This window comes from Eptatretus burgeri, chromosome 6 (genome assembly GCF_056783735.1).
Source record: "Eptatretus burgeri isolate ZD-2024b chromosome 6, Ebu_testis_v1, whole genome shotgun sequence".
In the NCBI taxonomy this organism is placed as follows: domain Eukaryota; kingdom Metazoa; phylum Chordata; class Myxini; order Myxiniformes; family Myxinidae; genus Eptatretus; species Eptatretus burgeri.
The window spans coordinates 87,106,251-87,129,992 of record NC_140966.1 but is presented as its reverse complement, the minus strand read 5'-3'; the positions used below and the strand labels follow the sequence as shown (position 1 = coordinate 87,129,992).

Sequence of the window (23,742 nt, the reverse complement as noted above, 5' to 3'; positions counted from 1 at the left end):
CTGCAGCCTTGATCCAAGCAGCTCTGCCTTCGCCTTTGACAGCGAGAGATCTCTTACAAGATCATTTAAGTCTCCCTGGTTCAGAAGGTGTGATTCTTGAGTGTCGGGTTCAAAAGGTTCATCATCACCATCCTCTTCACCACTGCTTACAGCTATGTTCTGATCAGCTGGAGGTGTTGGAACGGGGTTCTCGTCATCATGAGGCACAGGTTTACGAGCAGAGACGCAGTCAGCGTACTTGATGTGACCTTTATTCTTCTTGTTGAAGCTGGCGATGCTTGTGCAGCAGAAATAACAATCATCATGATGATTCTGCGGCTCACGCCATATCATGGGCACCGCAAATGGCATGCTCGCGCGCTTGCCCACCAACCACTGAGTCAAGGTTGTGTGACAGCTTGTGCAGCAGATGTGTGGTGCCCAGCTCTGTTCTTGGTCCCCCACCTTACACCCGAAGTAGTGAAAGTAGGCGGCCTTCATTTTCACTGCTGTAGATATACTTCGCTGTTGATCTTTTTTGGTATACCGACCACAGACATAACAGAAGTTGTCAGGATGATTGGTACAGGAACGCCTACTCATCTTTATCTGAAAGAAAGAAATATAACACAAGTTAACAACAATTGTACGAAATAGACATGTTAAAGACATAAGTAAATTTCATTGAAATCCTGACTTCTGGGCAATGGGAATATTTCTGTTCCTGAAAATCCTGACGTGATACAGCAAAACGGTTATGATTTTTGAAATCAGCGTACCCAAATTAGTCTTAATCACTTTACACATCTCCAGTAAAAAAAAAAAATTTGAAATTTGTTGTTCAGTGTTATATAGTACAATATCCCAAAAAGTTGTGGACGGATTCGGACAAAACTTGGTGTACAGGATGGGTGTGCGACAAGGACGAATTGATTCGATTTTGTTGAAGATCCAAATCCAGATCCAGATACGAGAGTATTTTTTATTATCAAAGTGACTCTTCACCATTGAGAGATTGGGCCAAAAACGATATATAGCTTGGTGTTTCAAAAATGTATTGGGCCATGTATGTTCTTGTAGATCAGACATTGCATGGCGGAGTTATGCGCTCCACTGAGATCCCTTCTACATACAGTCGTGGCCAAAAGTATTGGTACCCTTGCACTTTTTAAAAAAATAACTATTTTCTCCAAAAATAAGTTGAAATTGACAAAAGTGTTTTGTCTCCACAATTCTTGATTTCACTGTTAATATTACAGAACCTTTGGTTTTTATTCAGAACTTAATATATTGTTACGGCTGTGAAAATTCGCACTACACCATAAAGGGTCCTTTGATCAGTTATGACGATAAGTAATTGTGTAGTTAGATTTCCCCACCGTTGTTTAAAGGGAATTTCCGTGTTCACAGGGCTGCGATCTTTTGAGATAGCCGTTTTTCTTTGCTCTATCATTATTTTGGACCAATCATACCCCATCAACCAAATCGCCACCACCAACATCATTCCCAAACAACTACAACTCAAACACCACCACCTTCGCCTCTTTACCTCCACAACTCCATCCTGCAAACATCGCTTCACCGCCATTCTCAAACGATGCCCGCCAACAACCAAACTCCCACCACCTCCGCCTTTCTACCACACGTCGTGCCATGGGATGTGAATGTGTTCCTTTCGCCCCGAAAAGCGGATCAGGAATGCTTCATGCCCCCTTTTCATCCATCCAATGACCGAGCATCGGGTAGTATAGCCCCGCCTCCGAACCCGCTGTGATCCACAAATTTACATTTACGCCCTCCCCCGGGATATACAACTACGAGCTCGCGGAAGAAGAAAATTGCACAGTACGTCGGCAGAGAACCAAGAGGGCGCAGCGGAGTGGCAGCAGCAGTGTCGGCAGTCAAGCGGGAAGTCAAGGTGCGCAGTACGTCGGCAGAGAACCAAGTGGGAGCAGTGGAGTGGCAGCTGCGGAGTGTCGGGAGATGAAGTCAGTCTGCAGTGTCGGCAGGGCAGTCGAGTCGGGAGACGGAGCTCGAAGCCGACGGGAAAGGCAGACGGGGAGCGCCGGAGAGAGCTAGCCGACCCCGCCAGGGCACGAAGCCAGGCGCAGCTACGCTGACATTGCGGCTTGCCCGCCATCGCGCCACGAGGGCACGGGTAGGACCCTTCGGTCTCGTGGACCTGGCCACTCATCCAGGTTCCACGCGCATTAGGCCCACGGGCCCAGTCTGACTCCCTTGCCTTTGAGGGGGTCTTTCCTTTGCTTTTGTGTAAATGCGTGTTGTGGCGCCGTGTCTTGTAAAGTAGAAACTGTTTAAGTGCATGTAAATAAACCTTTGCTTGTCGTCGGTTGTAATTCTTGCTTTCATTGCTTTGACTGTAAATTGCATTCTTACTGTATGGCTGTGAACACGTGCTTGCCTTGTCTGAGTGTGGAATAAATGTACTTTTCGAACTATTTCCCGTTTCGTTGCGTCCTTTCCTTTGTTTGAAAGTTCCATCTTGCATCACGGAAGGAATTGGTAGAAGGGTGTTAGCATCCGGTAAATAATCACGTCCGTCGGGGCCGGCGATAACACCGCTCAGTTATCACTGAAACACGGAACGGACCGCTTTAGCGGTTCGTGTCCTAGGCAGGCCAGCGGCGAGGTACGATCGCCCGGTTAACTACCCGCGCAGGTACTTAGGTAGGTCGAGTTTGGTGAACAACCCTATCCTGCGCGGGTGGCCAATTGGCACGATTGTGGTGTGGTCGAAAGACCCACCCGTGACTAGCTCCTGGCAGTAGTTCCAAGGAGGGTCACGACTGAATTGTCCGTTCCGGTGGGCGACGCGGTCGCGATTTGAGTTACGTGGCCGATCGCACGCCGGGCGGACCGAAATTCGTAACAATATCCTTTTAAATCAGGAAAATAAAAAGAAATGGCAGAGACAAAATTGTTGACACCCTCGATTTAATATTTGGCATACGCAGCCTTTGGACAAAATCACCATGGTCAAGCGATTCCGATAGCCATGAATGAGCTTCCTACGCCTCTCGACTCGCGGTTTGACCCACTCTTGTGCAAACTGTTCCAGTTCTCCCAGATTTGAAGGGTGCCTTCTCCCAAATTGTGTTTTCAGATCTCCCCACAGGTGTTCAATGGGATTTAGATCTGGACTCATTGCTGGCCACTTCAGAACAGTCCAGCGTTTTGGCTTGAACCATTCCTGTATGCTTTTTGAAGTGCTTGGGGTCATTGCCCTGCTGCAAGACCCATTAACATTGCATTCCAAAATGCCTTGGTAATCTCCTGATTTCATGATGCAATGCACACATTCAAGGCACCCAGTGCCAAAGGCAATACAGCAACCCTAAAACATCACTGAACCTCCTCCATATTTGACTGTAGGGATGGTGTTCTTTTGTTTGAAGGCTTCATTTTGTTTTCTGTAAACATAGAGATGATGTGCTTTTCCAAAAAAGGTCTAATTTGGTCTAATATGTCCACAGGACATTCTCCCAGAAGGATTTTGGTTTGTTCAGGTATATTTTGGCAAACTTCAGTCGGGCTTTCTTATGTGTCTCTCTCAACAGTGGGGTCCTCCTGGGTCTCCTACCACAGAATGCCCTTTCATTGAGTTGGCGGTGGATGGTGTGAGTTGAAACTGTCGTACCTTGAATCTGTATGGCAGTTGATCAAGGTGCTTTCTGCACCATTCAAACAATCCTTCACTGCAATCTTCAATCAAGTTTTCTCTTGCGGCCACATCCAGAGAGGTTGGCTGCAGTGTCAATGGCCTTAAACTTCCTGATAATATTGCGTACGATGGACACGGGAACATCAAGTTCTCTGGAAATGACTTGTTGCCTTGAGATTGTCCATGCTTGGCTACAATCTTGTATCTGACCTCCTCAGACAATTCTCTCTTTTTCTTTATTTTCCCCATGCTCATTGTGGTCCACACAGTGACACAAAACAGCAGAATGACTCCTCTTCTCTATTCAAACTGGTTGAATAAAAGATTTTATTTTGCAGGCACCTGCAACCCACCACAGGTGAGTTCAATTACAAAGTAAATGAGAATCACCTGCTTGAAATCTAATTTTTTTTTTCTAACAACTTCTAAAAGGTGCCAATAATATTGTCCGGGTTTTTTAGAATTTCTGTGTGGAATAACCTAAGATTTAGTAACTTTTCAGCTTTCTTTTTTGTTTTGTTTCACTGCAAACCAAACAAATACTGTACATATGTGGATTCATATGTGAACAAAAGATTTTTTTTAATTTCAACAATTTTCTAGAAGAAATTGTGCATCATTTGAAAAAAATGCAAGCGTGCCAATACTTTTGGCCACGACTGTGTGTACTTTTTTTTTCAGGGGGTGGGGGGAACCTTTTTTTTTTTTGTTTCCCAGGGCTGCTTTTTCCCATGTTCACTAACTCTCCGTTAGGTAATTCAGTCGTGTAGTTACATTACCTTCTGTATTTGTGTCAAATTATCTTTTTAGGGTTGTTCTTATTTCATTGTCCAGCTTCCACATGTTTGGGGTATTTTCATTGGAAACAGGCTTCTCCTCCTCCTCTTCCTCCTTCTCCTCTTCCTCCTTCTCCTCCTCCTCCACCTCCCCCACCTCATCCTTCACTTCCTTCACCTCCTCTTTATTTCTTCTTCTCCTCTGTAGAAACGGTAGATGCACCTGTCTTTGTTTCAGAAGATGAGCATGATGGTGCTTTTGAAGTTTCTCTAGTGGGTTTCACATGTTTTGGTCGAATCAGAAAGCGCTCCATGGTGATACCGATTCCATCCTTTAAGATGGCATATGGTAACCCACAAAAAACCCGCTGCGCTCCGGGATGACATGACATTGTGGTCCACCACTTGCTTGAACAGTCTCCAGAGAGCAGTTCCACAAACAGGAGAAAAGAGGAATGAAAGAGCAGATGTGGGCAGTCAACCTGGATTTTGGAAGTTCAAACAGGATCAGGTTACTGGAAGAACAAGTACATCCTGGAGGAGCTTTTTGATTGACCTTTACATCAAAAATATCTCATTCATCTGTTTAATTGGTGTTCCGAGGAATTCATTTACTCCTTATACAAGGCATGCATTCTTGTTCTCATGTAATATGGTAAGATGTTCTGACGTCATCCTCGGTTCACACTGGAAGAAATGGACATCAGATTATCCATAACAACCAAGCACCAATTATATATTCATGCACCATCTTTGCTGTTGTTGCTTCCTAACCCACCTTTCTCCAGGGGGGTTTTCTCGGTGGATAGGTGCCCGGTGGAGTGATGGGCGTGCCCTTTGTGCTGTGGAACGCTTCGATACCTTTGGTGGACATTGGACCGCAGATTCCTCACTACACCAGGCACGCAGCGGCCTGGCACTCACAACCCTACACGGAGAGGTCTATGCCATTGGAGGTAATAGCTGGCAAAACAAATGTACTTCCATTCAGCATTTCACAGATATCTGGAACCTCCCAAGCCTGTTGTTCTTGATAAGTTTTTATATTACCTACACACACACACACACACACACACACACACACACACACACACACACACACACACACACACACACACACACACACACACACACACACACACACACACCCCTTGGTGACCAGCCAATTTGTTTGTTTGTTTTTTACTTCAAATGAGCATCTCATTATACTCACTCTAGCACGATTTTCTTGAGGTTGTGCTTTATATAGCTGGCAAAATGTTTGCTGGTTGTCATTACCTCCTCCTTCCCCCATGTGTTGCTAACCATCCCGGATTATCCAGACTCGTTCTGTGTTTACATTAATCCTCTGCTGTTTCGTGACAAAGGGTTAACATTCTCTAAATAGCCTGGTGTTTGCTCAACAGTTATGGTAGCTATCTTAAGATCATATGGTTTTGAGTTTTTGCCCCTCTTGTGCTGTTAAATAACACCAGGTGGATTGACTCAGATTGTCATCATTCTGAGGTCGGCAAAATGAGTTCCAACTCACTGGTAACAAGACTATGCATCAGTGGCACAGGCTGTGTATCGTTACCCTCATAACAAAAGTGCCTAAGCTTCATCAACGAATAAAATGACTTCGGCACTTTTGTTATGAGGGTGACAATATGAAATAATTATAATTCTCCAAAAAACGTGCTCAGTATGCTTATCATTTATGCAAATATTTTGCTGTAAATATCTGATTGATCATGACAGAATGATTCATGAGAGAAACATTCATCAAACACATCAGTGAGCAATCCATAAATTGTAAATGTGTATTTTGAAACTAACGAAACCTGCTTGTATTTAATTAATCCCAGAAAGAAGAGCAAAAAAAAATGTTTAAAAAAAATTGTTTAATATGGTGACGATAGCTTCCAACGGCAAGATAAGCGATCTCTCTACCATCCGGTGCTCTATCTCCACCATGTGGCGACACTGCAGGTTATTTCATCACAAAGTTTGATTTGCTGAGTGAAAGTCAACTTGCAGTTTGCGGGATTAACTCTCAAGAGTGAAATCACCACCGATAACAATTACATAAGGCAAGGCTCAAGTCCATTGTTTCAACAGCCAAATTCATCCATGTGACCCAGACTATGGGCAATGTGCACCAGATGTGAAATAACTTTGTGGCTGGAGGAGGAAGAGGGAGGGAGCAAGGGGACCAGCAAGGAGTGGGGGCAAATTTTATGCCAGCGGTAAACTGAGACCTGTGCTGTTTCATTCACGCACACATAGACGCACGTAAAAAGATAATAACCAAACAATAACAACTGCTCAAATGAACAACCATCCACATGCCACAACTTCATGCATGAAACGACGCTAGTCTCGCGAGTCGCTTGATACCACTGGTTGGTGGATAAGCTTGACATAGTGATTGGTAAAGAGCTGGTTGATGTGGGCCGAACGTCTGGTCCCAACGTCACCAGCTGTGGATAACTCTGTGGTTTGGTGGGTTGCTAAGCAAGCATGAACATCATTTAACTACGTCAACTCTTATGGTTATCCGTCGAACTCCGTTTACCTGAGCGGTTGACGAAATTAATCGAATTTCGTGCCCTCAATGCACACTCAGTGATGCAGTGAGTGTACACTGGCTATCACGAGCAAATCAATCACGTGGGTACAACATCCTATTTAACTATACTTGTACACTGTCTGACCAATGGAGGAAAGGACAACTGAAACAGATTTGAAAGAACAACCAGCAAGTATTTATTTACAATCAAGTAATGGTGAAAAGCACATCACTTACAGGTATTCATTCACAAAAGCAAGCAATCATTAAAGTGGGTATTTACAGACAAAAGGCACAGAAGAGCAGAATGAACCCGAACGTGTATTCTTAGACGATCTTATTTACACAAAAGACATGCACATCTTTCAATCCGGGAAGAAAAAAAAGGACAAGAACTGCGAGAAAAGAAAAATATGGAGTGTGGGGTCGACTCCTTCCTTCACTTCACACAGCCCAAATACACTGCGGGGTTGAGGGGGGAGTGGGAGGAGGTGTGGCAATGCAGTGTGATTGGATGTGCTTCAGCGTCTCTTATGCGTCCAGCACCAGCAGGCAAGTCCACTTCAGTGTCGCAGATATGCCAACGGCACGCCGCTCTATTTTTGCTGTGCACTCGGGACAAACAGCTCCACACGAACCAAGCTACATTCTGGGCTTTCATCTTGCTCTCCTCCACACTATGAGCTCCTTCCTTCACTTCTCCGTACTCTACTCGTTTCTACTCTTCTCCGGACAAGCTTTCAGGCAACTCTGTCCCATACGCTCTGAGCTTTTTACTCCTCATAGGACATGGCTTTCTCCCTCCCTCTTTTATGAGCTTCTTCCATTGGTGCACATCCTATGGGGGCATGTTCACAACACAACTTATAGACAATTCCATGTTATTCTGTGGTGACTGACACGAGCGCCCCCACCTCTCCTTTTACGTGCCCAAGGCAGCGACAAGGGCCCCCGCTCCCTTCCTCACAAACAAACGTTCATTCTACAGTACGCACTGTATTGTGCATGCTTGACATGCTGCACTCCACCGCACACGAGAAAAGCACTGCACTCCACCGCACACGGGAAAAGCGCTGCACCCCACTTCGTACTGAAGCGTTGTCCTGCACGACAAACGTGGACGTGCAGGAAAGCAATTTGTTGCTGGTCCAAAGGATTAATTGTTTTACAGTGGTTTATGGTAAATAATAGAAGAGGGTCTATTTGAGTGGTAAAGAAGACAAGTACCGGAGGATGAGAATAAACCTGTGAGGTTGAAAGAAAGACCGGCGGGATGAAAGAGGGGTTGTTGAATTGAGGTTTGGTGAAGGGGATTTATTGGTGGATTGAGAAAGGCTCAGGGGGGATTGTTGCAACAGACCAATGGGGTATTGAAAGAAAGATTGAAAGTAGCGGGGGGAGGGAAAGACATCACACCCAGAATACACAAACTAATCTCAACACATGCCTCCCCAAACCCTTCGACAAGGGGCAAAGGTCTACCTATGCATAGACAAATGAAATAACTCATCCTCAGGTCTCCTACATGTCCATGTATGTTCTTTCTCGGGGTACATTTCCAAAACCATCACAATATCTATCGGCATTCTCATTCCAAACTGAAAGATTGTGCTTTTTTATAAAATGATATATTGTAAATATTGTTATGAATCTGGAAACCATGGGCACTCAACATACAGGTCCCAAAGTTAGTTATGCCAGTAAGTACGTATGAGACAGGTCCCTTCCTTTTGTTTAGTGGGAGAAACGAATGTGTGCATTGCGATGTTTATTTCTCGTCAGGTTATTACATCTATCACCCCATCTGCACGACCCCTTCTGCCCATCATGCTTTGTCACCACCTGTTGGCCTCTCGTACCTTGATTTGCTGAGAGGGGGCCTCGCGGTTCCGGTCCTCGGGCCCCACAAACGATAGTTTTTGAATGATGGCTCTGTCGGCAGACCCTGTTACTCCTCGAGAGCGAGGCGACGTGGAGGGATACCCGGGATTTCCTAGCAGGGGCCACGGCTCCGCCCCGGTAGGGTACGGCCGTTGGCCAATTAAAGACTAACAGCGAGGTGATTCTCACCAAGGCCCCTCCCTGTGGTGGGAGGAGAGATATCTCTGAGACTCTCTGAGTGGTGGTCGGTACGTGCACGGAGAGGAGTCTAAGAAGAGTCGTGCTTTGCGCCGAGTCGGGTGGTGCGAGGAAAAAAGGAATCGTGGTTGTCATACGCGGAAGAGTTTGGGAGCCCCGACAATTTGCCACGCGAGTTCCGCCACAAGCCACGAGTCTGGCACGAACTCCCGGACCGTGCCCCGATGACCATTAGCCACGTGAGGTGCCGCATTACTGAGCACACTTTGCCTGCAACGACCAGGTACCCACGAATCTGACCCTCAGCTCGTCTCTCCTCACGGCTGCGAGGGTACAATAAAGACCCTGGTTTCTTTTCTTTTTGTGTGTGCGTCTGAGTGTGTGGGCCTGTCTTATAAGTAGAAACTGTATAAGTGCATTTGTATCATTGTAAATACTTCCTGCATATTCGTTCAAGTATCGCCTCTTTTGTCTTTTGATTTATTGTTCATAAATTTATTAGAAATGTCCCTAGTCTGTTTCTGTCCCTTCTGGCATTGGTCCAGCGTGGTCCGTACGGGTCTGAGTATAAGCAGGGTTTCATCCCCGACAATCGGTCAAAATAGCTGGGATGCCCTGGGCAGGCTCCTCTCGACTGCAACGGGCCGGAAAGGTAGGTGGCAAAGTGGTAGTTGGTAGTGTAACCTTTACCACTGCCGGTAGAGTAAATCCGGTTCGACCAGGCGTTCCGAGGGCGTGGATCTCCGGTAGACGAGGTCGCGTGGATACTTAGGTATTTTGGCTAAAGAAGAATAACCCTCTGCAACGCGATCGAGATATTGGCATTCCATGGTCGGTGAAGCGACCCGCCGGCTCGTGGAGGTTTCCGGAGCGACGGCCTACAATTCCGGGAGTTCGGTGGGAGACGACGTAACCTTCCCCACCTCGTGGCCATTCTCGCCACCGACCCTCGGCCCACAACAATATTAAAGAAGAACATGACATCTGCCTATTTGGGTAACCTTCAGAACTTACTGTAGGTTTGACAACCTGCAATTCAGAAAGGTTCCAGGTTAAGGGCCTGCAACCTCGATGACAAATGCTTGCTCGCTGATGATCCAGATTAGTTGGCTGAAGGACTTATTCAGGTCTTTCCTTCTTCTCCCCTATTATTGAAATGCTCTGTCGATTACAAGGAGTCCTTGACTTGCGAACGAGTTTTGTTCCGAACAATCATTCTTCAGTCGGAACTCAATTTCCCAAGATTCCGTGTTATAAATGGTGGTTCGGTTCTCCAGATAAGTCAGAATAGTCTATTTAACATGTAATTAAGTGAAGGTTCATATGCATACAAATGAAGGTTCATATCTCGGACATTTTAAAAAACAAATAATCAACATACCTGAAGGGGGTTGGTTTGGAAGTCCGGATGTTCGTAAGTCGGGGACTGTATTTTGCAGGAGAAAGCGATTCCATGATTTTTGCTTCTGTGGAACGATTTGATCCAGGGAGACACCAATGGACGAACGTTGCCTGCCTACATCATCCTCGTATGGGCCTGGGTGCTGTTGCTTGCAATGGTGCTATATATGCTTTGGGTGAGATTGGGAGTTTGGTGGTGATGGGAGAGAGCATGGATGTGCTTTGTTACGACTATTGAGTAGAGCACATAAACAGGACCGTGGGTCCTGAAGTTCACCTAGATCAGGAGCAACAGTCACTCAAACTCGCCGCAGACCCCCTTTGACCCTGAACTTTTTTTTAATGCTGTGAACAAACTTTGGTACATCACTGGTGATGAAGGTTGTGGACAAGTTTCATCGAAATCATGTGTGTAGTTTCGGAGAAAAGAGCAAATAGTTATTTTGGGGGGCTCCACCCCCGTGGTCCTCCTTTAAAGAGCACACATTTTGATGCGGGAGACACACCTTTGTTTGGCATCAGATATGAAGCTTGTGGACAAGTCTCAACAAAATAGTGTTTGGTTCAAGCAACATTGAAGTACAGTATTTACAGACTCACTCACTTACTGACACGCACTGCTTGATTGCATAAGCTCACCTGACCAAAGTCCAAATGAGCTAATAATTGCTCTGTGTTTGTGACTGGGCTGCTTTATGTTTTGGGTACCAGGTGGTTGGGTTGGAGCAGAGATTGGTCGGACAGTTGAACGATTTGATCCAGACGAGAATAAATGGGAGGAAGTCGTTGAAATGGCAACGCCACGATATCACTTCGGCTGCTGTGAAATGGGTGGTAAGTTGGCTCAAGTGAGGTGAATAAATGGGTAGGGAGCATGTGACTTTCAAAATGGCATGATCCATCCCTGAATTCTCAGCATCCATGCGCAGAAACCCCGAGTAATGAGGTCCATTGGGGCAGCCGGATGTATATCGTGTACTTCCATAGAAGAATTGAAATGTACTAGTGCGGGCCCGTAGGGACGGGTCCTGTAGGGGCGTGCCAGTATGTGCAGCTTCGTGCCTGCAATATCAAGTCCCCAGAATCAATTGTGACGTCATATCAAACGAAGAAGAAGAATTGTGACGCCCCCTCTCTCTCGCCCTCCTCTCCCCCTCCTCTCTCCCCTCCTCTGTCCCTCCCCTCTCTTGCCCCCCCTCACACCCCCTCTCGCCCCCTCTCTCGCCCTTCTCTCTCCCCCTCCTCTGTCCCCCTCCTCTCCCTCCCCTCTCTTGCCCCCCTCTCACCCCCTCTCTCGCCCTTCTCTCTCCCCCTCCTCTCTCCCTTCTCTTGCACCCCCCTCTCACCCCCTCTCTCGCCATTCTCTATCCACCCTCCTCTCTCCCCTCTCTTGCCCCCCTCTCGCCTTTCTCTCTCCCCCTCCTCTCTCCCTTCTCTCTCCCCCTCCTCTCTCCCTTCTCTCTCCCCCTCCTCTCGCCCTTCTCTCTCCCCCTCCTCTCTCCCTCCCCTCTCTTGCCACCTCCCCTCCTCTCTCCCCCTCCTCTCTCCCCTCCTCTCTCCCCTCCTCTCTCCCCCTCCTCTCTCCCCCTCCTCTCTCCCCCTCCTCTGTCCCCCCTCCTCTGTCCCCCCTCCTCTCTCCCTCCCCTCTCTTGCCCCCCCCTCTCACGTCCTTCTCTCTCGTCCCCTCTCTCCCCCTCCTCTCTCGCCCCTCTCTCTGTAAATGTATTCACAAATGTCTACCAAGCACGATTAATTCCAACCTTGGGAAAAACAGCTTTCAAACCCTTGGGAAACAGCTGTTTCCCTCGGGAAAATTCAAACCTTGGGATTAATTAATAATTTGAATAATCAAACCTTGGGAGTAAATAATTAAATAAATTAATAATTACATAATAATCAAACCTTGGGATTAATTAATTAATTCAAACCTTGGGAAAGAACATTTTTCAAACCTTGGGAGACACTTGGGAAACAGCTGAAATGGATGAGGAAGAACGATATCAAACTTTGAAAAGGCACGTACCCAGGTCCCCAGTGTCGATTGTGACGTCATACCAAACGAAGAAGAAGAATTGTGACGTTAATCCTTCAAAAGAAAAAAATTAAATAAATAAACATTAATTGTGACGTCATTCGTGATGTCATAGCACCGTGTCCTGTCATTGGTTGACAGATAAATGGCCGTAACTTGGGAACCGCTTGTCCGATTGATATCAAACCTTGAAAAGGCACATCCGCGGGGCCCCGGCAATATTCCTGGCAAGTTTCAATCCGATCGGACTGGTGGTCGTCTGGTTATTAATAATTTGGGGGAAAATGGCATGAGAAGGTGGAACGACACCTTCAGCTGCCATATATACACCTTTTCAACACTGAAAAAGCAATAAAATGGCCGTAACTTGGGAACCGCTCGTCCGATCGATATGAAACCTCGAAAAGGCACATCCGGGGGTTCCCGGCAATATTCCTGGAAAGTTTCAATGAGATCGGACCGGCGGTCGTCGAGAAACGGCGGTCGCAGACAGACAAACAGACAGACACACACAGAGATTGCTGAAAATATAGATAGATAACTCACAGAGCTTTTAAAGAAGTCAAAAATACTTGGAAACAGACCTGTGAGAAAAGGGTGTGCCTTTGCACAATAAAAGATTTGGGGAACTACCTGATCAATTCGTTCAAAAGTTGATATCTTGCAGGCCGTACTGCAAAAACTCCTGACGATATGAAATGCCCCAAGGTTCGTAGATGGGCACATTCAAACCAAACCTTCATGTTTCTTAACACTGATGGAAGGTCGTAACTGGGGCTTATCGATGCACAGAGTAATTTCAAAATGATATTTACTTTTATTTGTGTTTGTGAGGAGGAGCAGTTGGGGTGGTAGGAGTTGGAGTTGAGTGCCATTATAAATATATATTTTGTTTGGTTCCAGGACCACGAGAAGTGTGTGTGTTAATAACCGCCGCGGCCACTATTCAATTGTTAATTAACATTTAGGAGCATTGATACCGTGGGAATTGTCGAGTGCCATTATAATGTATGTGTGTGTGTGTGTGTGTGTGTGTGTGTGTGTGTGTGTGTGTGTGTGTGTGTGTGTGTGTGTGTGTGTGTGTGTGTGTGTGTGTGTGTGTGTGTGTGTGTGTGTGTGTGTGTGTATAACCACCGCAGCCACTATTTATATTAATTGTATTAACAGGAAATGGTACAAAGCCAACTCCTCTCTTCCACAGATATTTCTCCTATGACTGTCTTTCCGTGAGTTCGATTTGCATTTTGGAACAATTGTGGTTAACCATTTTAAAATTTCCACTCTTTCGTCTAAATGCTGAAAATTATGTTAAAAAGACTACTTGAATTGCAGGTTACAAATGCCCGGCAAGGACAAGCGAGTCACTGCAAACACACACAGCGCATGTGCAAAAGGCCTCCTTTAGTAGCATTCACATGTCCATGATTCTTGCCCTTGTTGAGGGCTACTTTGGCATCCTGAGATAGAGTGGTGACTTGTCCAGAATAAATTTGCAGCCATTGAAATGTTTGTCGGTAAGACTCTCACCCGTTTAGAGAGATGTCAAAGCAACATATTTATTTATTAATGACCAAGAGAAACTCTTTGTTTGAAAATGGCAACATTGACAGCAGTCGTATTCATCTTATTGACCCTGTTTCCTCCCCTTGCTCTCATTCTTCCTAATGTCCCTTATCCCTCCAGGTCTCCCTCAACTTTGTCCCTCAACCCTGCTATTGGTGTGTTCCCCCAACTCCCTCCCCTCTTGATACTGTCCTTTTCGATCTGTTACATCCTGGTCCATTGTGTGGTTCAGCTTCTCCACAAACATCGATGCATTGTTTTCATTGGAAAAGGGGAATTTGACCACCTGCTTGTTTATCTCTTCTGATACTATTATTCCCCCGCCATTACTCCTTCCATCCCCACCCACGTCCAAAAGCTTGTATCCTCCTATCAACCTCCTCAACCTGTCCCCTTTCCGTTTGGTCTCCTGCATACACAACACTTCCAAACTCCTCTGCACCATCCCCACGTTTTTGAGCCCCTTTTCCCCCCACCTCCCACTGCCTGCATTGATCCCCCATCCAAACTGCTTAGGTGGACCTCACTTCTGAATTGCTGCCCGCCTAACAGAGCGAGCTCGTATCATCTTGGATAATTTGGGACGTTCAGGTCATCAACCAGCAACGTTGACCTGCCGGACCAACTACTCAAACCTGCTGTCCCCATCGTGTGTGCACCCATCTCTTTCGCCGCTCGCCTTCGCCTCCCACCCTCCCCCCTCCCCTTTGTTCTCACTCCTCCCTCACCAAAGTTTTTTTATTTTAAATAATTTTCAAAGTAAACGCTGTCAATCACACAGTCAGAGAACTGTCAACACTCAATGTTTGACCCTCGTCTTTCTTGCACAATCCTTGTTCAGTCTCTCTGCCAAGCCTCACACTCTCAGTCCGCCAGTACACTGCCATGCAAGACCAACCCACGATGGATAACTGAGCCATGTCCACAGACCCAAGGACGAAACACAGCCGCCCCGCGGAATCGCTCCACCTCACTGTAGTGTCAAGTAGTATTGCTTGACCTTCAGGTCAGGTCAGGTATGGGAGCATGTGCCAGAACAGCGCGTCGCTGCGTCCACTTTCCGCCGGTACTCCAGGGGCCTCCCTCCATCTGGCCATCCCCCAGGCAGATGCCAGGCCCATCCCCATCTCCTTGAGATGATGGTCAACCTGCTGCAACCACGATGCACGTGGTCGGCCCACTGGCCTCCTCCACTCACAAGACTCCCCCGCTGAGAGAATCTGGTGAGCAGGATCAGCGTCAGGAAAATGAGCCACATGTCCATACAGCCGCAACTGACGCTCACGGACTATGCAGGTAACAAATCTCATCCGAGTCTCTCTCAGCAACCGCTCGTTGGACACAAAATCCGACCAGCGATAGCCAAGGATTCTCCGAAGAGACCTGGTACCAAAGGAATTAAGTCTCCGTCTCAGATCCTTGGTCAGAGTCCAAGTCTCGCATCCATAGAGCAAGACTAGAAGTACCAAGGACCTGAAGACTCGGACTTTCATCCTCCCGCACAGGTACCGGCAGCGCCACACCCGATGATCCAGTGAATCCATGACTCCCCAGGCCCGACCCAGACGTCTATTGACCTCTGACTCACAGCCAGCAGAGACATGAATATCACTGCCAAGATAAGTGAATCTCTCCACGACCTCAACATCCTCACCACAAACAGACACAGACAGGACAGCAGCATCCAAGATGTCATTGAAAGCCTGGATCTTAGTTTTGACCAAGGAAACCCATAATCCCAGGGGCTCCGACTCCTCGTTCAGCACCTCGAGGGCCCCTAAAAGGATATCCAGAATCTCTGCAAAGATGACTGCATCATCTGCGAAATCAAGGTCAGAGAGCTTGACATTCCCAAAAGATGCACCGCAGCTTCATCTTTCAGATATCCTCTCTGGAATCCAGTCCATACAAGTGCTGAAAAGTGTGGGGGCCAGTACACATCCCTGACGAACTCCAGCAACTGGACATAAGTTGGAGATGGGATCATCACATCCAGCAGAAGGTTAATGGGTGTGAACTGAGCAGCAGCAATAATTCCATACATATGTCGTACAGCATACATGCCTGCTGAATTCAAGGATGTTGAATGCATGTAACAAAAGACGCTATCGCTCAATTTGCTCTTTTTTTTTTCTTCATAATTTACCTCCTTTTACTCGAGAGACAAGTATTTGTGATCGGAGGCTCCGAGCTCAGCGGCATTTTGGGTACTGTGTAACTCGTACCTTTTCGAAGCTCGGTGTGATCTTCTTACAGAGTTCGTGCTCCGTTTGACGCACGACTCTGGCAGTCTTTGTTTATAAATATAATAATCACATGCTGCCATCCAACTCGACATTCGGAGACATCCAACTTGACAACTGGTGGATCAGCCTGGTACAGCTGCTCAAAGTAACCGGCCCGGCGGGCCTTCACTTCGGACTCCTCTGTCACGAGCCCACCACCCTCTGCTCGAACTGCAATACACCGAGGGATGGGCTTGGAGGAACGCAATGTGCAAATTCCCCCTGTAAGCAGGACGAGAATCACTTGACCACAGGCTCTATCGCCTCACACACATTGTTCTCCTTGTCCACCGTTGGCACATGTACAGTTTTCCGCCTCAGCTCCCTGAACAGCTCAGCTCTGCCATTAAGCCTGGCCCTGTGACTGGTCAATGGTATCCATTGTCCTTTGGGAGACAAAATTTCTTCTTTACTCTACGGTGAGTTCCAATACCTCCACCAGCAACATCAAGGATGGTGGTCTTGAAGGCACTCCACAACTCTTCAGGATTCCCCAAATCTCCACTCAGCTTGTTCGCAAACTCCTCAGCTACCCTCTCATCCTTGAGCTTGCCAACATCCAACCGAGGCTGGGATGGGACCATTCTCCTGGATTTAAGCTGCATCTTGAGAGTTGCTACAACAAGCCTGTGGTCGTTATTGAGGAACGGAGCACTCTGGTGTACCCTGCACTTCTGTATCACCTTCCAGTGACCATCAACAACATGGTCAATCTCCTTTGCCACACCAGCAGTGTTGGAATAACAAGTTCTTTGATGAGTCTGTGGGCACTGAAACCATGAACCAGCCACCCTACGTCCATGACTTCTTGCAAAGTCAAGGATTTAGTGCTGTTCTGGTTCTCATTTCCAGACCCATTAAGACCAACACACGTCTCATAACCATCCTTATCAGTTCCAGTCACTGCATTGAAATACCCCAAGACGAGAAGAGTATATCTTCTGGGGCACTGATCAGCAAAGTTTCGAGCGTGGCATAGAATGCATCCTTCATGGTGAGATGACGAATCCTTAGTCTCATCATACGCTAGTTGACCGGTGTTACCTCAATTATCATTGGAGTCAGCTTGTTGGACACAGCTACAGCAACTCCTTGGGCATGGTAACCATCAGAGCGACCAGACCAATAGTTGGTGTAACCTCCCGCCATGATCTCGCCGCAATCCGATCTCCGAACCTCAGAGAGTGCTGCAATACCGATGTTTAAATGCTTGAGCTCAGATGATAACAGATACAAATGACAGGTTTTTGTTTTTATTCCTGTGGGGAATATCCATACACTCTCTCCTCACCAGAAAACCTTGTGGAGGAGATGGTTTAGTCCCCGACAACCCGACCATGAAACAGGTTCGTACAGGTTTACATGGTATCTATAGCAAGTCACAGATCTAATCTGACTTGAACTGACAATAACACAAACATAAGTGTGACAAACACTGATTCGTGAATTATAGTAAGGAATTCAGATGGGAAAACTGTCTGTCTGTCTTTCATATGTCTGTCTCTGTCTGATTGTTTATCCTCGCAGAACTTTTGTGTTTTTCTCTGCAACCGCTTGTCGGATTGAGACAATTTTCACCAGAGGTGCGACTACTCGTGTAGAATGATTTGATCATAATTATGATGTCATAGGTCACATGGTGAGACAGCCATGTTGGAAAAAACTAAAAACTTTGGACCTCTATCTCTGAAACCGCCCCAAGTTAAAAATTGAAACTTGACACATGGGAAATACTCCATGATTTGTTTTATTTATGATGTCATAGGTGCCTTCGTTATGATGTCAACGACACATCTGATCAGTGAATTTTTTTGAGGGTCATCTTGTGATAAAATGGTCTGCAGAAAAAAAATTGATGACGTCATCGGTCACGTGATTTGGCAGCCACATTGTTAAAATAATAATTTTTTTTTAACTCTCAAAACATCTTATTCTCCAAAGTGGCTGAGCAGATCGAGGTGAAACTTCACATGTATTACCACCTATCCATGAGGAACAAAGGTTCACATACTGCATGACATCATCGGTCACATGGTTTGGCAGCCATATTGGATTTACCCTGACACCTATAAAAATCTTTTTCTCCAGAACGGCTGGACAGATCGAGGAGAAACTTCACACAAATGTTCCCTCAGCCTTGGTGCACAAGTTTGTTCAGGAATAATTGATAGGTCACATGGTTTGGCAGCCATATTGGATTGAAGAAAAATATTAAATGATGTTTTCTCTGGTGCTGAATCAATCGACATGAAACTTCACAATTATGATATAGAAATGATGGGGAGTACATGTTTTAAATATCAACTTAATCGGACACATGGTCTGGCAGTCAGAATAATTTAATTTTTTTTGATCTGGGTTTTTTATATTTATTTATTTATTTGAAAAAGGCTCACTTAGCTGTGCTTGGATGGGTTTGAGGGTAGAGTTATAGCTGAAATGTGAGTCCTATCCAGTTTCCTCATGATGACTTCATCTTTGCTTTTTGCTTGATTGGATTCCTTCAGATGACTCCAATGCAGACTGTACCTATTTGGTCTTCCATTTGATTTGAATTGAATTAATTTTAATCCCATTCTAAATTAAATTGAATAAGAATGAAAAACGTCATGGGTCAGGTGTCCAATCAAAGCGGGACATCTGAGTACCCGGTCATCACTGCCAGCAGTAATAAAGTGGCAGTTCTAATTATGTCTCTTATTAATCACGTAACACACTAGTACACAAACGCCACACAAAACAAGTCTTGGCGAGGGTCTGCAATCCCTGATTGCTCTCTTGTTTGAATTGTGCAAGGGTCTTTACGAACACATCTCGAGCATAAATAGGGGAATGCCTGTAGGTGTAACATGTTGGAACTTAATTCTTCAGTTGTTCATTACCCAAGCAATTAAGCAGCAAGATGTAACCATTTGAACATTGCAAACCCAAGTTTTCCTGTATTTCTACCCTTGTGACCATGCAGGTGCCATCTATGTCGTTGGTGGCCTGGATGAAAGTGGCACAGAGTTGGCATCTGCCGAGCGGTTTGATCCTCTCGTAGCACGGTGGATACCTTTAGTCTCCATGACTACGAAGCGTGCGTACCTGACATTGACGGCTGCAGGTGGGCGTCTTTTTGCCGTGGGTGGCTGGAACGAGTCAAGTGGCGCACTCAATTCCGTTGAATGCTATGATCCTGAAATTGTAAGTCTATTATTGTGTAACATGTTGTGTACATTCTTTTTAATTAACAAATGTCTCGAGACAGGTTGTAACAGTCAACCGACACTCGCTTCGTTTTTCCTCTTTTGCTTCTGACAGAATAAACTTTTACTTCCTCATATTCACTCTTTATGCAGTAAGTTTTGACAGCTAGCTTGCCGGCATTAATTGTAGTCATGTACCACTTACAGTTATCATGCACCAGATACAGTTATCACTACACTGCCTTGTTGCTCTGAGAGGAAGGATTGTTCACAAACACCTCCACTGCCCCTGCCCCCTTCCCTTCTTCCTACCATCCTCATCCCCAGCATGTGTTGCTTTCTTTGGATTCAAGTCAGGGGTGTAATTCTGTGTATTTATTTTGTCACGTTGACGTCATTAAGGCAGAAACTGCACTGTCAAGCACTGGTGTTGATGTGAATTTCTGAAAATTCAGGTGAACATTGTGGACTGTTCCATTACTTGTGTCTGTGTGCATGTTTTCTTTTTTTAATCTTTACAGATTCTTTTTTGGCTAGATAGACAAAATAAATCACAACATATAAAGGTCTGTCAACGTTGTATTGTATTAATTATCTCTCTGCTTAATGTCTGTGCACTCGAGTCGCAAATTTTGTGACTTGTTGCTTGGCATTAAAGACTTGAGCTTGTGGACAATGACGAATGAATGATCACCATCTATATCAAAAGAAATATATCTCTGTGATGTGTTTGTTCATAAATATAATCATCACATCCTACCAGACATCAAATGAAAATTAGTCGCAAAGACCGCCGGAGTCGCGTACCAAAGGGAGCACGAACTCTGTAAAGAGATCATGCCAAGCTTAGCAAAGGTATTCGTGATACACCACCCAAAGTGCTGCTGAGCTCAGAGCCTCCGATCACAAATACTTGTGTCCCGTAGAGTAAAAGGAGGTAAATTATGGAGAAAAGCAAGTAGAGCGAGATCTTTCGTTACATGGATTCTACATCCTTGAATTCAGTAGGTATGTATGAATTCTTGAATTCAGTAGGTATGTATGAATTCTTGAATTCAGTAGGTATGTATGAATTCTTGAATTCAGTAGGTATGTATGAATTCTTGAATTCAGTAGGTATGTATGAATTCTTGAATTCAGTAGGTATGTATGAATTCTTGAATTCAGTTGGTATGTATGCTGTACAACGTATGTATGGAATTTTGCTGCTGCTCAGTTCATACCCATTAACCCTCTTCGGTATTTTGTTTTTTAACATGTCGACGTATTTTATGGCTCATAATTGGACTAAAATACACACATTGGTTTGAGCTTTGAGTGGATATTCTTTCCAATACACCATTGTGACAGAGTCACTGTGGAGCTTGTTGCTACTACTCTGCACATGTGCGTTTCATTATACAGGGTTGCCAGGTTTGAAGAGTGGAAATATAGTGTTGGAACCTCAATATTATCGTATTTTCAGAAAATATGATCGTACATTTCCAACAAACTATGTTAAATTTTTTCTTTATTGTTATTTTTATTTATTTTTACTGACGTTAACCAACAATGCACATCGACATTTCAATTTGCAACCGTAGACCATCTTAGATTATATTGGTGTCATTCCAGAAACCATAATTCCTGTTACTTCCTGTTGTTTTTTTTCCTGACTGGACACTGCTTCTGCTGTACTCCTTTTCCCCTTATGAACACATCAATGCGTGAGAGTTACATAATAACACCTTAGCTATTTAAACAGCTTTCAAAAATAAAAAAATAAATCAAAACGTGGAAGAGTTTTGTGCAATATTACGCACAACCTCAGGGTAGAACGATCAAAACATCCCTATATCAGATATTAAAAGGGGAAATTATATCTTTGGAAATAGGAGATAAATGTAATGTCACATGATAACTTTCATCACTCTGTGACGTCACATTGTGGACGGATGAGCTCGACTGAAATGTCACAAAAAGTGCAGTAAAGTCAATGCAAAGAACATCAATTCCAGATTTTAAGAGGCTCATTTGAAAGTAGTTTTAAAAGATAAATTAATAATTTAAAATACATTTTCAGGTCACTTTTTGTTGAGGAAAGGGATTCTGACCCTATATTGACGATTTGGTAGCTTATTTAATGAGAAACTCTTAATTATTATTTATGCTTTAATTAGTTGTTTTTTTCTAGACCAACATACGATCACTTTCTGAACTTATTGCATTCACCTGCATACTGTGATGTCACTTTTTAAATGTCAAAGCCCTAATCATAACCCTAACCCAAACTTGACGTGTACACGTCCTCGGTCCACGTGCTCAGAAGTAGGACGTCAGAAGTGACATGTGCATTGCTTTGCTCAGTTGCTTTCGGTGCATGTACTTATGTGATGTTACACCTGCGTGAAAAATGCTGCATGAGGTGTGACTGAGAAGGCCATAATCTGCCCAGAAGACCGAGAAAATGTTATGAAATTTCAACTGAAAATTGAAGGTTAAGAACTTAATTTTTTTGGAATTGCCAGAATTATCGTACATTTTTAATTATCGACCGTACATCGTACATCATGCAAGAGGTTGAATTATCGAATAAATACGATACTTATTGGACATCTGGCAACCCCGTCACTTTGTTAACGGTAGCATGGCGGAAATTCCGAGGGTGATCCTATTTGTTTGTAAACATTTGAATCACTAACCTTCCATGTTTGGAGCGGAATCACCAAGATTAATGCCTCGCAAAAGACCGAGTCTAGTTACAGAGTTTCATTACCAATTGTAACCATTTTGTTAAATGTGAATGTGAAATTACACCTAAATGTGAAATTACACCACCGAGTCTGGTCAATGAGTTTGAATAAAAGCAATTAAACTTTGTCATTGTAATTTTTTCCATGTCATGCATTTGCACATGCCAAAAAAAGAAATCAAGCTCATATAAACAAGCAGCTTATGACTCATGTAAACCTTTTGTGTATTAAAGGCTTACACATAACCAAGGTTTATCTGTGATATAAATGACTATGACTTGAGACTTGCCCTCATGGACTTGACACTTACTTGAGATTTGACTCAGGTGACTTGTTGACATCTCTGAACTTGAAGTACACACACTCGCCTTTAAGCTGTCTAGCCTCGGTTCAAATCCTAATTTAGCTATAAACTGTCATCCCAGTGTTTTACAAGCAGGGTGATTCATCGATGTGTGTAGGCCGTTCCACGGATGGACATTAAATGGAAGTTCCTTCCCCCCAGCCTTCGTTGGTGGGTGTTAAAGATCCCACGGTGTCCTCCGCGAAGAGTAGGCGAGCTATCGCTGACACTATGGATAATTACAAAATTCCTGCCATAACTTACAGAAATCATTGCATCAGCAGCACAGCCACTCCTTCAGATAATGATGCTACCCCACAACCTTGTGTGGCATACAAAGAAAGAAGAATGATGTCTGTCTGAGAATTTCATGCATTTGCTGCATTTTTGTCTGTTTGAAAATGTTGTTTTATTTTGAATACTTGTGAGCTGAAAAGATTTTCCAGATCACTTCTTTCAATCTTAAACTTCAAGGTTTTGCCCCCCTACTCCCCCCCTTTCCCAACCCCTCTTTTAGGAGTGCTGGATTTCTGTTCCACCGATGACAGTCGGCCGTGCAAGTTGTTCTGCTGTGGGTTTCAGTGGACGACTGTTTATAGCTGGTGGGCGTGCCCCACCACCCCATGACCCTGAAGCACCTGCCATCTCTCTCAACTCCGTTGAAGTGTTTGAGTTTGTGATAGGCAGAAGGACTGGAGGTGGACAGGAAGCTGTGTGTGGCAGTTGGAGCATTGGTTCTTCCCTCATCACAGGCCGGTGTGAGGCTGGACTAGTTATCTTGTAACGGGACATTTTATTTCTTTCAACTCTCCATCTTACCCGAATGCACATTGCTTCTTATGGAGTTCAATTGGGATGGGATTCTTGGAGAAGTCGGATGGGGAATTTGACAAAGGAAGTAAAGCTTTGAAATGTGTGAAAGTGAAGTGGGGTATTTGTTTTGATGGGGAATTTCATATTTGAATGATTCGTTCATAAGTCTGCTGAAAAACGAACGGTTTTGTTATTTATTGATTTTACCTCATCTGCACTGATGTCTTTCTGTAGATTTGCCTACGACAGATTCATAAGGTTTTCATTGTCATTTCGTTTTTTTTAACCAAAGGAAATAAATTATAAATTCGGTTTTCA

General features: G+C 44.8%; 1 protein-coding gene across 4 annotated transcripts in view; it reads left to right on the top strand.

Moving 5' to 3' along the window:
* The window catches only part of IPP (intracisternal A particle-promoted polypeptide), an 87,082-nt gene extending 63,340 nt beyond the window's left edge, over positions 1-23,742 (top strand). For 2 of the 4 annotated variants that reach the window (XM_085886092.1, XM_085886093.1), the window contains exons 6-10: positions 5,226-5,393; positions 10,507-10,644; positions 11,180-11,302; positions 19,314-19,534; positions 23,129-23,742. In XM_085886092.1, coding sequence (XP_085742218.1) covers positions 5,226-5,393; positions 10,507-10,644; positions 11,180-11,302; positions 19,314-19,534; positions 23,129-23,395 — 917 coding nt within the window. In that variant the 3' untranslated portion in view covers positions 23,396-23,742. The remainder of the gene's footprint in view (positions 1-5,225; positions 5,394-10,506; positions 10,645-11,179; positions 11,303-19,313; positions 19,535-23,128) is intronic. The other 2 variants (XM_085886094.1, XM_085886095.1) reach the window with 2 other exon arrangements.